This window comes from Pangasianodon hypophthalmus, chromosome 18 (genome assembly GCF_027358585.1).
Source record: "Pangasianodon hypophthalmus isolate fPanHyp1 chromosome 18, fPanHyp1.pri, whole genome shotgun sequence".
Taxonomy (NCBI): Eukaryota; Metazoa; Chordata; class Actinopteri; order Siluriformes; family Pangasiidae; genus Pangasianodon; species Pangasianodon hypophthalmus.
Genome location: NC_069727.1, coordinates 8,764,830 through 8,779,863, shown reverse-complemented (window position 1 = coordinate 8,779,863; position 15,034 = coordinate 8,764,830). Strand labels below are relative to the sequence as shown.

Here is a 15,034-nt window from a genome sequence, read left to right as displayed (position 1 = left end):
TTAAACAATTTACTTCAGACAAATTTCGTGATCACATCCATTAACTCCACCCAAAAGGAAGTTGGCCATTTTGGATTTTGTGCATTTTTGAATACTCCTGCTACAGGATTCATTAGATTCAAACCAAATTTGGTCAGCATGATGTCAAAATGTCCTGGATGATACTGCAAAGGAATTTCTGAGATCTTACATGGTGTTGCCATGACGAGGCAATTGATTAACATATTGGGTTGATCTGATTCATACCAAATTTAGTCAGCATGATTTCAAAATATCCATGATGCAAAATTGGGAAGGAACATTTGATATCTTAAATGATGTTGCGATGACAAGGCAATAATTTCCTTCGTGATGCTGCTCAAACAGGAAGTGTAGCATAATGTTTTCATCAAGCAAACTGTTGGTGTAATGTCCAACAGATTCTTACACCTTCTAGAAGCGTCGTGCAATTTCATTGTATGCCATGTGATGTGGCTCAAACGTGACATGCATTTTCAGTGACATGATATAAAAACATCTACATGCACTTGCTCATAAAACTGGCATTGCTGCACCCTTGGTGCTTGGGCCTGCCAATCGCTGCTTGTATATTATTATTATTATTATTATTATTAATTACACTTCAAGTATTGGAGCCAATTAACTCTGGTCATCATTATTTGAATAGAAATCAGAGGTGCAATTTTGTGACAGAATAATAGGGTCTACATTGAAATGAATACTCAATGTAGGTTTTCCAGCTATTTATTTGAATATTTTTGCACAGAGAACTTCAGCACTTAAAGAAACCTGATTAAGGGAAGTGCGTGAATAGAAATTTCACTTTTTACTAAATTATTTTGCTCTACTATCTTTCATCTTTGGTTAGTGTTGTCATTACATAATCAAAATAAGTATCAGAAATGAATGATGTGATGTAGTGATTTATTTCAAAAATGTCTGTCCTGCACTTTTATCTCTTTTTGCATTTATTGATTAATCTGTTGTATCTCAGAGTATCCATGTATATCTTATCAATCCTTTACATTCATATCCTCAGATTTTGTGTACACTGGAAAGTGAGGACTGCAGACCACTTGACAAATCACAGGAGAAGGAATTGCCTCTGGACATTAAATCTAACTTTAATAACTAGTGCACTTCACTGCAAAAAAATAATATCTCAGCAAGTGCAAATATCTTTAATATGGGTGCATGCTTTTAGATGCTTTCTCTCATTTTAAGCGTTGACTTTTCTTATTCTATTTGCTTCTTTCTAGAAATAAATGCTTAAATTTTAGATAAAAATGATCTGCAAATAGCCTGAAGCTTGAAATTGGTAAAATACATCTAGAAATAGGTTTAATTATCTTAAATTTGGTTTACCGTAGTCTTATAATAAGAAATTCTAGATACATTTGAGTATATTAAAGACATTTTCACTTGCTAAAATGTCATTTTTTTGCAGTGCACAGGGATATAGCATTTATTTTTTATACAACCTCCTCAAGCCGTATTTAAAGTGTTAACATTTGTTTATGGATATTTATGTCTTTTATCAATTTTATACTTTAGTCAATATAGGCACCTAGTCTTCCTATAATTCTTTCTCATGTTATTATCTCCTTCAGTTAATTGTTTATTGGAAACTGAATTTACCTTCATGCTTTAATGTGAAGCAGACTGAACTGACCTTTACCGTTTATCTGATTGGTGATTGGGAATTGGTAAATTACCAGATTGAGAGAAAGCAGGGTGAAAATTGAATTGTTTTTGCATCCCTAATATGATTTTATTTGAATAGGAATTGCTTAGAAAGCAATAGTAATCTTTGTAAATAAGGCTACACATATATAGCCTTAGCCCTGTCCCTAAACAACCGCATATGACCAGCACTGTTGAGAAAAGCACTGCTTTCTGTCACACTGCCTTAGAAAAGGTTAAAGGTAAATGCGAGCGAGATTATGACAGCTGAATCCAGAAAGCCATCAAATCTGCTGTGGATTTACAGGGAACAACCCCGAAGTCATGGGTGTTTCAGACCACATACCTCCATCCAGCTTGTCTGTCAGCATTCTCTGTGCATCTTCCTATATATTCTTGCAATCACTGAAATTATAGCTAGAAAGAATGCTATAAAAGCTATAAAATGACTTCTTTCATTTGTTTCTTTCCATTTCTCGTGCCAACTTTGCATTTGTCATGGCACGTTTACCGAAGGTTAAACTTCTACCATCATTTGCATCCCTTTTATCAGACAAAGCACGTATAAGAACACACTCTGAGCAGTTTCATGCATATTCATTATATTTTAGTATAAACAGTATTTCGTTACGTTCAGTAAGGAAATCGTGCTCGCTCGTGACCTGTACCAGAGCTGGCTTTAGTTTATGTTGCTTTGGGAGCTTTTATCTTTCTGACTCATCAAAGGCACCAACACGGGAAAAACGCAATGAGTCCAAACAGACAACAGTTTCTGCCCCAATCTACATCAAACACATCTGACAACGTCAGCCTAATCTAACCAGGATTTCTGACCTTGATTCAGATCTGTATGTAAAGTCTGATCTCAAGATGAAAGCACTTAGATTAAGTGATTGATTAGATCTGAATAAGTCTAAATAAATAAGCACTTTTTATTCCTATGGACCTCAAAACTGTGACATGAAATAATGTGCTAAAAATCAATGCACTGCAAAAAAAAAAAAAAAAAAGATGACTTAGCAAGTACAAAAATCTTGAATATAGTCAAAGTTATCTAGTTTTTCCTATTATAAGACTTGAACAAACCAAATATAAAATTATTAAACATATTTGTTATTGATTTCAAGCTCAAAATTAGCAGTTATCTGCTACTAGGACAAGACTATTTCAAGCTCGAAATGAGTAACAATGGCTAGAAATGGGTTTAATAATCTTATACTTGGTTTATTTTAATGTTATAATAGTAAATACTACAGTATATTCAAGATATTCAAGACATTTCTGCAGTGTATTTACTGTTCACTGGCTACATTACTGTACTATTAACATAACCTCCATTTTAAATTCTGTTGGGTTGCCACTACCTTACAGAGCGGAGACGTATTTTGTCAAATTTAAAGCAAGCCTGTCATGTGAGTGGTATTTTAAAAAAAAAAAAAAAAAAAAAAAAAAACATGCATTACACCTCCAAGTTGTTGTTTTTTTTTTTCTTCAATAACAGCACACCCCCCAAAGTGTTTTATTTCTTTACTGCAATTTGCTAACAACCATTAAAAATTTTTATTCATAAAAAAAACCACATACTTTATATCCATTTTTAGATACCTTTAATGTTGTGGACCATCTACGAAACAGGTTCTTTGTAATTCAGAATGGATTATAATGTGAAAGTGTTTTTCTTGTTCCCGTAGTTACAGGGATAAAGCTAAAGGTGTTGAAGAGTGTTGAAGATGCACGCAGTGTAAATCCTGCTGCGTTTGGAAATGTGGTCAGTCTATGATCAGTTTCTGTCATGGAGGTGGAAACGTATTGTTGTTTTCAGAAATCCTTTTAATGTAGCCTCTTTCACAAACCATTTATAAGCTGTGTATGCTGAACTATGTTCTCTGCTGTAAGCAATAATACTGAGGATATATTATTTTTATTATTCAGATTGTGATACTCTTTCTATGTACTGTAGACACAATATAGACGTTTTCCAGAGGTTTTTTTTTTTTAATGTAGTGTGATGTCAGTACATCCAGTATTTCTATAACTTACATTGTTTTAAACCTAGAAATTGCTATTTAAAAACAGATTTTGTGTATATATCTTTTATACTTCCCCTTTTTTCCAAATCACACACTTAGGTCTGTATAACATGACTGTAACTTTCATATATGTGAAAAAGAAATGGCTACATACAGTAGCTTTGTATGCAATGAAAGAGAAAAATATCGGGAAAAAAAAATATTGGAGATTTTATTTGGCCTAGAAATTGGAGTTGCTTATAAACACTGCACAGACGATATGAATATTTATTGTGCCCTGTTTTTTAATGTGGCTTTTATAATGAATAAACCAGATGCCTCTGTGTGTAAGAGAGTATGAATGTACAATCTCTAGTACACACTTTTAATAATAATAAAAAACTAACCCTTAGCTGTGCATTTTCTTTCATTTCTTTCATGCACGTTCTTTCATTCTGAAACCTGAAGATGTGAGCTCCTTTATATCATTAGAAGAAGAACTTCATTTTTGGGTGTTAGGCCGAGTATAAGATCACGGGTTGTATTTCACTTGTAAACTTTCATCAGATGAGAACAAGGAGAAAAGAAATACAGAAATAAACATGCATTTTCAGTCTGACCTCATTTCCAGTACATTTGCAGGCCACCTGTCACTGGTGTTAGGAATCTTCTTGTAATCACTGCTTTCTTGCGCTTCCTCATGGAAGTCATCCATTTCAAAGGCACATTTTAATGAAACGCTCTTCAGTGTTATTTTTAAGTCTTTATTTAAAGTATCTACCGTGACTCTGTTTGAACCTCACAAATCCCTCGGCGCTCAGCCTGATTTGGTTTTGTTTAATCCCCATTGGTCACAACAAAGTATTTATCATCTGGTTTACTAAATAATTTCATGAGCATTTTTTTTCACATCTCATCTTTTGATATAATTAAGGGAGATACACAATACACGTTGCTGTTTAATCTCTAAGCTAAATTGTGTTTTTGAATCTGATGTGCTGACAATACAAATTAATTTCTTACATTACAGGTTTCATTTGACCAAAACTCTGGATGGCTTTTAGAAAATGTAAAACTTGCCCAGAAAAGTTGCTTTTTTTCATTCTGAATGCATCCTAAAGAAACAATGTAAAGCATCTTGACGAATAAATCAACTGGCTAAACCATTTGCAAATAAAGCATTTTTGCAAATTTTATTTTCATGAACACATCAATTAAGGCTCCACTTAGGGTTCACGCTCACGTTCATATAAATGGTCTCATTTATACAGTTTCAAAATGATTGTGAAAGATATTTCTATACAGTTATTTGCTTCCATTCACTTCGCCCTCAACCCTGACCAGATTCTCAGTCAAACGCTGATGCTACCACCACCATCTTTCACTGTGGAGATCAGTGGTGGCTGGTGTTTTTTAAAATAGGGGCTATTATTTCTGTTCCATCTGTTATTCTCCTGTTTAATTCTCAATTTCTCCTTATAAGTAAGAGCATCAAAACCTTTTCAAAATCAGGTCAACAAAAGTAGTAGGGTTTGATAGCAGAGCTACTAAATAGCTAGCTCAATTTCACTGAAGAAGGTAGTGACAGCTAGATATCTAGACCTATAAATAAACATACAAAAAATCAAACAAAATGATCAAACATAATATTATGCCTACAATTCATTTACAATATTTAATGATTACAATAATAAAATAACAAGCTATACTACTTGTGTAAAACTAAAATGGATTAGGCTACTGACCAACAAATTTAAAACAAAACATTACAAAAAAGCTTTGCAGCTTTTTCCTGTTTTCCATCATTTTGTATTCTTTTTGGTGCTAAATTAATGAATCATCTTGAGTGACCTGGATGTGCATCAACAATTACTGCAAAGTTAGACGCAAGATGAAGGGTAGACTTAAGTTTGTCATTAGTGCTTTATGTAGTGCTAATACAGAGCAATACATGCTTTTAAAAAACAGCAAGAAAGTGACTGTAAAGGAGCTGAAAAAATCTGCAATTTAAGAATATTTTAATCACCCAAATTTTATTTCTGCATATGTTGATTAAATTTTATATCTTTTGAATGAAAAAAGAACAGCATTCCAGAGTATACACATCTTAACCATAGAATAGCCTGTACACTAGCCTACTTCCAAGTCGACTCTGTTAAACTGTACTACGCTTGATTAATATTTGATTTCTAGAATTTCTAGTAAGGTGAAAAAGTAGAATCAAATAAGCATGTTACATTTTTTTTTTTTTTTTTGGGGGGGGGATCATTTCCTATTTCAGTGTGTGCCAAGAAGTGCCTTATTTTCCCATTTTCAATTTGAAATGAAAAATTAATGAATACAACTTATGCTCCATTTGACATAGGTTGTAAATCATAAATTCCGTCCTCAGACTAGGAAAAAAAGCCCCCTCAACTCCTACACGTGAACTCGGGATGGTCTCTTCAACCCTGAGTTCAGAAAGTGACTCAAGTCAATTTAAAATGGCTGCTCACACTGTCAACAATAAACAAAATACCACCTCTTAGCTTTAACTGAGTTATTATATACTGCATATATAAGTATGTGCTTTGGATCAATCACCATACAGACACATTCGCTTGTTAGAGCTGTAACACTGATCATACAGATTACTCAGCATGGTTCACTGAATATACATCACTCATCACAGTTCACTGGCCAGCTTGTTGCTAACAAACGACACACACGGAGGAATCAATGTTTTTTTTTCCACTCTGCAGCTCGAATGCATGGAAGTTGAAAACAACGTAATTCCGACTTCCCACTTCATCGCCAAGGGAATTTCATTTCCTGATCTTTCTCTAAATTTCAGCTTTATACTCAACCAAAATCAAAGCCTACCACATTCTTCCCATTAAAAATCCACTTACAGATTGAGCTGCTTGGAATACTTTTAGAGTAATGTAAGTTATTTACACATGGCTTTTAGAGCAGCTCTGCACCGGCTCTCTTAAATACTTCATGCCCAATGTGAGAAAAGAATTCTAAGAATATTTAAGCCTCTCACTCTCTCATAAACATGGCTACCATGGAAACCCCCATCCAAAACATGTGTAATTAGCATCATCTGCACTGATAAATGAATAAGAGCTGGGATTAGAAGTGTTGACAGGCCCGTACACACATTCACACACATATTAAGATTCACTCAAATCTTTTTGACAGAAATGACACAACTGCAAACAATATAATTCCAGATTTTATTTTTCAGTGATGGTAAAATATCTAAATCAGGCACTACTCACTGAGATATAATATCCATCGTGTGGATTCTCTCTAAACCGTACTCTTTGATATGTTTATTCTCAATATGGCCTATTGGTCTGACATGTCAATAATATCAATACCAATATCATTAATATCAGTAATCATTACTGTGATTAGTGCACTCTTAGGAACTTTCCATATCTAAACAATATGAGTACATTCATTGGTTTAAGCCATGATATGAACAACAGATATGAAAGTTACAGTATTTGGGGAGCAAGAGGGACAGAGCATATCCGACTTTTCCATTTTGTAAAATTTAGAAACTGACCTGGTGATATGCAAGTCATCCTTGCCTCTAAAATCATGGCACTGAATTGTATGTATCCGAAAGTATTTGAAAACGTACATTCATCAGTGCTTTTTGTTAAGGTGCTGCATTTTAGCAGTTGACCAGTTACCTACTAGGTAAATGTATTTAAACAGGTACAAATCCTGAAGGTAGCAATAGACAAACATTCAACTTGGGTATTATAACAATTACACAGTTGTAGAAAACTCAACAAGAAAAAAAACACATCATCAGACTTTGCACAAACATGAAACAATCTGAAATAAGCTTGACTAAAACGCTGCAATGTGGTCGGGAAAATGGTGGATCATTTTTCGTGGCCCAAAACCACAAATTTTAGGAATTCTGATCAAAAATCATTTATTCTTTTAAACGTTTGCTATCGTTTGCCACACCCTTCGATGTACTATGCCCAATTAACACTGATCTGTTCCATTTTTTCTAAACATGTTTCCAATTTCAATTCAAAAGCTGGCGTTGGATCCATTTTGATTAATTTAATTCATTTGCAATCCGCAGTAAAACTATAAGCAGTAGTTAAAAATACTGACTGCTTCTTCATACTAAATATTCACAAATTGCTGGCGCGTGGCAAGATAAAGGTCAAAATGGTTTTGCAGTGTCTTAAATATACCATTTGTAATACAATTTCATAATTGTATTACCACCTTTTTCTCAGGAATCAGAACTTAACAGGAAAGAGAAAGTACAGATTCACTGAAATGATATTATATACAGTGCCTTGCAAACTTTATCACTTTTTTAGTGTTGCAACCTGGAATAGTAATGGACTTCACTGGAATTTCTAACGTTTAATTTACACAATATATCAAACATTTGAAGGTGCATTTTTTTAATTGTGACTCAAATAAAATATTAATTAAATAAAAATGCAGATATGTTGGTTGCATAAGTATTCCTCCTGCAATTACAGCTGCGGGTCTTCTGGGATATGTCTCTATCTGCTTTGGACATCTGGATCCTGATATTTTTGCTCATTCTTCTCGAAAAAATTGCTCAGGCTCTGACAGATTGGATGGAGACCATTGATGAAAAGCAATTTTCACCATAAGTCTTGCCATAGATTGTTAATCAGATTGAGGTCTGGGTCTCGGTTTTGAGCCACTCCAGTGTAGCTTTGTCAGTATGCTTAGGGGTATTGTCTCAGGTCTCTTGCAAAGTAGAACAGGTTTTCTTCTAGGATTACCCTGTAATTGTTTCTATCCACCTTGCCCTCAACCTTGACCAGTTTCCTAGTCTCTGCTGATGAAAAGCATCCACACAACATGATGCTACCACCACCATGCTTCAAATATAGGGATGGTGTTCTCAGAGTGACGAGCAGTCTTGGTTTTCCAAATGTAGTGCTTCGTACCAAGGCTGACAAGTTCAATTTTGTTTTCATCAGACCAGAAAGCACATTTCATATGGCTTTTTTTTTCAATATTAGCTTTTTTTCCTCAGCACTCTTCCATAAAGTCCAGAATTGTGAAGTGTCTAAGGCATTGTTGTCCTCTCCTGTCTGAGCTGTGGCTCTCTCCAGCTTTACCTCAAAGTGCTAACAATGGAGACTGCTTCCATAAATATTAAATAAACATCTTACAGAGAAGTTCTCCATGGCAAAGAATTGATATTTTTCTTTGTTAAATAACAACACTTTTAAAAAATCTGTTTATTCTTAGACTTAAATTACACATTTGTCTGCACTATAGAAATGATAACAGATTACAACTACAGCATTAATAGAAACCTGTGATTTGCCTTGTATCTGACATCTGCATACTGTCATAACTGCTGTTATAAAAAATTATGCTGTTTGTTTAGGTATGTTCTCTATTTATTATTGAGACCATGTCACACTTTAATTGCACACAGGTCAATACCATTTCACTAATTATGTGACTTCAGGTCACAGCAATGGGAGTGAATACTTATGCACTCATAATTTTTATCGTTTCTATTTGTAGATCATTTTGCTAACTATTAATTACATTTTTTTAAAAATTCTTTAATATTAGTGGTTATTTTGAGTAGAGTCATGACATAAGCCCAATTAAGTCCATTACAGTTCCAGGTTATAACATTACAAAATGTTAAAAAGGGGGGTGAATACTTATGCAAGGTATTGTACAGTACAATGGTTGACACAAGTAAAGGCATATGTACAATAACTGTTAGACAGCTAATGGCATGTGTGGGTTACAGCAGCAGTAACCTGAGGCTGATAAGTCTACACTGAGTTATAAATAAAAATACTAATTTTAATTACTGAGTATAAATTGGATTTTATTTACTCAAGTATGAACAAATCCATATTACAGATTTATCATAATCGTCATAGTTTTCAGGCTACTGTATTCTAAATCTCTTCCTGGCTAAGTATTAAGCAAGGAAATAAAAACATAAGAGTATGCTGTTAAAAGAAAATAATCAATGATACGGTACCAAGAATTTCCCATGAACAGCACATCCTGAAGTGCTTTATTCTTCTTATACCACAGCGATGGTAGAATGACACACACTATCTCTTATCCATTTATAGTTACAGTATAGTTAAAGTTGTGGAACAAATTTGCCCGCAAAACAAATTGGTTCCTGTTACTTAAGTTATAGCAGCTATAAACTGTTTTGTCCATCATCAGCCACGCTTGAAGTTACTAAGACAAAAATGCAGCTTGTCATGTTACTGACAAACCACAACACTCAAAGACTCTCCCACAGCAGACAATGTAAAGGAATAGCTTTAAGCTCAAAGCACTGACACTGGAGACTCCTTCTACAAACAGTAAATAAACATCTCCTTACAGAAAACTTCACCATAGCAAAGATTATACATTTCTTTGATAAATAACAAAAGAAATGGTTAGACCTAAAGTATGTGAGTGTCTATGTCTTCTTAGAGGTATAGTACATTGTCACTATAGAAATTTTTCGAACAAGTGCATTAATATAAAGCTGTGATTTGCCATACAGCTGGCACTACTGTCAAAGCTGCTGTTCTAGCAAATTAATCAATGCCTTCCTACCAATCAGAATTAAGAATTCAACAGAGCTGTGTTACTGTATAAATAAAGAGTCTAAACTGTTCAAAGTTTGGTAAGATCCATTTTTGTGTTCAAACTATTGTATAAAAAAAAACTTTATAAAAAAAAATATGGACACCTTGAGGGGCTTTAATAAAATAAAATATTGCTCATACATATCAAGGTTTTTTTTCTTTTACTTTTCAGAAGACTCTGGCTAAAAATTGAGGTAATTTTAAGTTACTCAATATTGTTCAATTTTATATTAATATCACTCAAACACCAATCCAGCCAACAAGCAACACGAATAACAATATTTGCTAAATATATAATTCTTCTAGCTAGGACAGTTATTTGTAATTTACCTGCATATGCTGGTGCATCCTGGTTGTATGGTCTATGGACATACCACATGATAGTTTTAATAAATCTTTTTAACCACTGATTAAAGATAGTGAGTGAGAATTTGGTACTGAAATTGTGTCAGTATTCAGATCTCAGAACTGGGGCGTCTTCATTATGCACAATTTTGACCTTGCACTTAAGTCAAAATTTCTTTTGACTATCCACTGCATAAATATCTCACACTGCTGTCTGACTATTTGTTGTAAGCATAATATATTTCACCCTGGGCAATGTAAATACACACAAAGACTATGGAACGGTATTTGAGGGCAATATTAAATACATAAAAATGAAATTGCGAATATATTCACAATTCACAATATAACTATTCATATGAATCATCCACACTGCAGAAAATGGAGTGAAAATATCTGAAATATAGTCAAATTTATTTAGTATTTCCTATTATAAGATTACAGTAAACCAAAAATAAGATTATTAAATGTATTTCTAGACATTTGGACTAATTTCAAGCTTAAAATAGTCTTGAGTTGTTTTTTTTTTTTTTTTGAGATTTTTTAAGCATTTATTTCTAGAACAAAGCAAAATTATCTACTAATAGAATAATATCATTTAAAACTTTAAATTAGTAAAAAAAAATCTAGTAATAGGTTTATAATCTTATATTTAAAGATTTATTGTAATCTTTATAATATGAAATCCTAGATATATTTATATAGTTTTCAAAATATTTTCACTTGATAAGATGCTGCTACAGAGTTTGGTTTTTTTTACCACCCCAAAGCTTACTGCTTTCTGGACGGTGGTACTAGATCTGTGAACGTGCAAATACTGCAGATCTCAGTGGTCTGAAATCACTTCCTCAGCCACTCACTCACTATTCAGTACATACACTGTTTTATGGAGCACTATATCTAGCAGGATTAAGGGAGACACTGAATTTAGAAAACACTACTGAAAAGCATCGTAGTGACCTGCTAATGCAAAAATGTTACAGAAAGTGATTTTCTGTATTAAATACACTACTAACTTTGGTAGAAGCCACAATATTTTTATATTTTTGGTAAACAAATGTGTTTTTCTACATCTTAATAATACATGACCATTGTGTTGTGCCTCAAAAGTGGAATGCGCATATATACAGGGTTTTATGGTAACCACCAGATCACATTAAACTGATTTCATATTAAAGAACCATCAATCCATCATCTGTACCATCATTTAGATATTGTAAATCATAGAGCCGTTCATTATTATTGTATATTATACACTATTTACATAAAAATAGACTGTTTTCGTTGAATAAATTAATGCAACATGAACAAATTAATTATATAGTGTATGGAAAAAAGTTACGTCGAGTATATTAATAATATAGTTTAAAGTGTGCATGTAAATTTTTCTAGTGTCTGCGTCTTCAATAAAACAGACAAGTGGCAATGTTTTCCCACAGGTGGCTACTGTAAAATCTGCACACACCAGTTTTGAGGTCACAATCATATAGCCTTATAAAAATGTGACCTTAAACTTAATTATCTTGTTCCCAAACCATTATTTTTCTCATTCCCAATACATAATTACTTGTTCCCATGAATTAATTATCTTTTTCCCCACTACACAATTATCTTGTTCCCACTATGTAAATATCTTGTTCCAATGAATTAATCATCTTGTTCCCAAAACTTAATTATCTTGTTCCAACAATGCAATTATCTTGTTCCCATGATGTAATTATCTTGTTCTCACTATGTAAATATCTTGTTCCCAATACGTAATTAACTTGTCCCCACAACGTAATTATCTTGTTCCTATGACATAATTATCTTGTTCCATGACATAATTATCTTGTTCCCACGACATAATTATTTTGATCTCATTTGTGGCCATGCATTAGGCTCCTGTTCCCTTAATAAGCCATGGCCACATATTAATTTTATTTTTATTAAATAAGCATTTTAAGCTGAAGGAAATTCATTATATCTGTGGTATTTAGTGTTGAGGTAGTGTATATTGGTTGGACACTGGATTTTACAATGCACTATGGATAATAATCTTGTAAACTAGCCAGGGAATGCTATTTGTCTACAGAGAATTTGGACAATGCTACAAAATGTATGTATATGGTGAAAAGGTGAAAAATCAAGTGTTTCTTAGTTTGTCTGCTTCACCATTATTTTTTATTACCTGCTGTACATTACCATGATCAAACTGGATCAAATCTGCATATGAAGAACTTTCCCTGCGTGAATATTAGCGTATTTGGAGTAAAGTTAACGGTGCAAGTCACAGACTGTGTACGGCCCTAAAACGACTGAAGTGTATAACAGATACTGATAGAAATCAATCAGTGATGTTCAAGACACTGATGTTTGAGTGACATTAATATGAACTTTGAGTTACAATACCTCACATTTAGTGGGCACAAGGCAGAATTCAATAAACAATCAACAATATAGCATCACATGCTAAGTGTGTCATAAGGTAAAGCAGTGTGCATTTTACTTGCGTGAGTTATTAACAATAAGCAATGAGACATGGAAAAGTTTAAATAAAGGAATGTTAATGGCATATTTGCCAATGCATGAGACATGGAAGAGGTAGAAAAAGGTGCCCAAATACATAGCTACTCAATAGACAATGTTTTATTTCTTGCTACATTAGCAAATGCTACTTAAAACATCAGATCATGCTACTGATAGCTTAGCCTGTCCTGTAGGAACTAAAATAGGAACAGATCACACAGATGGAAATGGTACGAAGAGACAAGCACTGACGTGGAATGAAAACAGATTATCGTTACACCAGAGCAACTGAGGAAAAACAGCAAAGTTGCTTTGTGTAGCCTACTATTTGTCTATATGGCTTTAATAGACATAACACAAATACCACTTAAGAACAGCAGTTTTATTTTGTTGGATCAGCCCCACACACCTATGACAAACAAAAACCAACAAGCATTGCATGGGTACTTCTACTCCTATGAAAATGATAGATTGTCCTCAGCTAGGCCTAAGTAATCTGGACTTACCAGAGCAGTGACACCAGAACGGCCCACACTTCCCAGGCTTTTAGCCCCACATAGAACATATCGGTTTCAGCTATAGATGCTCCACAGCTTTGCAAGCGGTTGCCGTGTGCAGACGCACCTCAGAAACCAAATGAATATGTGTTAGTCCACAGTGGTTCTTAGGAGAACTTCCGCTTTTGAATGGCCTCGGCTCGCACGGCCAAGCTGCGAGCACAAACTGTAAGGAGTACAATGAGCGTCCCAACCAGCAGACTCAGCATCGGCCACAGCACGCAGTGCAAAAGCACACTGGCATCATGGGAACGTTGCCAAAGCACATCATCTGGCCTGCAGGGGAAGACAGAGAGGGCAGCTCCTTAGTTAATGGGCCAAATGCTTTTAAAAATAATGGAAAAAATCACAAAATTTTAGGAAAGGGTGTATACTAAATCTAATCAATATTTGAATTAACCAGTCTTTTCTAGTAAAACACTCTTACTCCTAGGTTCAGTGGTAGGTTTTTCCTCTGCAGTTACTCTCAGACAGCTTTGATGATGTTTTTTCCATGTAAAGTGGCCTATTTCTTAATATTTTACTTTCTTTAACAACATACAATCTTCTCTTAATATTCAAAACCAAAAATGTGTGCTTTTCTTAAAAAAAAAAAAATAGGGGTGCCTGAGATTTCACAGCACTGTACATAAAAGATAACAGGAAGCAGCTACAAGAACATTTACGGCAAATTTCAGTATCTCACTAGCTTTCAAAGATGCTAATCTGTTCTGATCTGCCTCTTTGAATAGGGCTGATTACTCTGGTACAGAGCAGGAATAAATCTATATACTACACATAAAAGAAAGAGTTCGCTGCTTGAGTGTAAACAATACAATCTGATGAAGGCTCATTCAGCCGCAACACGTAGGTTGTGGTTTCAAACGTAACAGCCCCGTTTGAAAAAAGGTGTTTTATGCGTATACACCATAACAGTGCCATGGAGCGTTTTAGGCATATTTACTTTCTTAATTGCTGAAGCCAGTCAGAAACGTAAGAAGGATTCTTGTCTGTGTGATTGACATCAGACTGAAAAAAATCACCACTGACAAAGTGAAAGATCTGATTGCAAAGCAAGATGGGGAATAAGAAATAAAAAAGTTACTTGCATCAACATGGATACGGTGAATGTTACATGTCTGCATCATTTTGCATCAATTAAAGAGTGTGTAAAGAAAGTTATTAAGTTATTCATTTAAGCTTTGTATACGTGTGTCCTCTGTGGTTGCTGTGCTTCTGCTGTCATCAGTCACTGAAAGCCATAATGCAGAAAGAGATTAAAAATTAAGGACAGTGAAATGAGTTAATATTACAT

At 34.1% G+C, this 15,034-nt stretch overlaps 2 protein-coding genes across 2 annotated transcripts in view; one reads left to right on the top strand and one right to left on the bottom strand.

Annotated features, from left to right (window-relative positions):
- ptprb (protein tyrosine phosphatase receptor type b) overlaps positions 1–4,104 on the top strand; it is a 45,166-nt gene extending 41,062 nt beyond the window's left edge. Inside the window, exon 31 of the mRNA XM_026922785.3 lies at positions 1,040–4,104. Within this exon, the coding sequence (XP_026778586.3) occupies positions 1,040–1,062 (23 nt within the window). The 3' untranslated portion in view covers positions 1,063–4,104. The remainder of the gene's footprint in view (positions 1–1,039) is intronic.
- Positions 4,105–6,899: 2,795 nt separating this feature from the next.
- LOC113531812 (calcium-activated potassium channel subunit beta-4) overlaps positions 6,900–15,034 on the bottom strand; it is a 45,247-nt gene continuing 37,112 nt past the window's right edge. Inside the window, exon 3 of the mRNA XM_026922727.3 lies at positions 6,900–14,016. Coding sequence (XP_026778528.1) covers positions 13,848–14,016 — 169 coding nt within the window. The 3' untranslated portion in view covers positions 6,900–13,847. The remainder of the gene's footprint in view (positions 14,017–15,034) is intronic.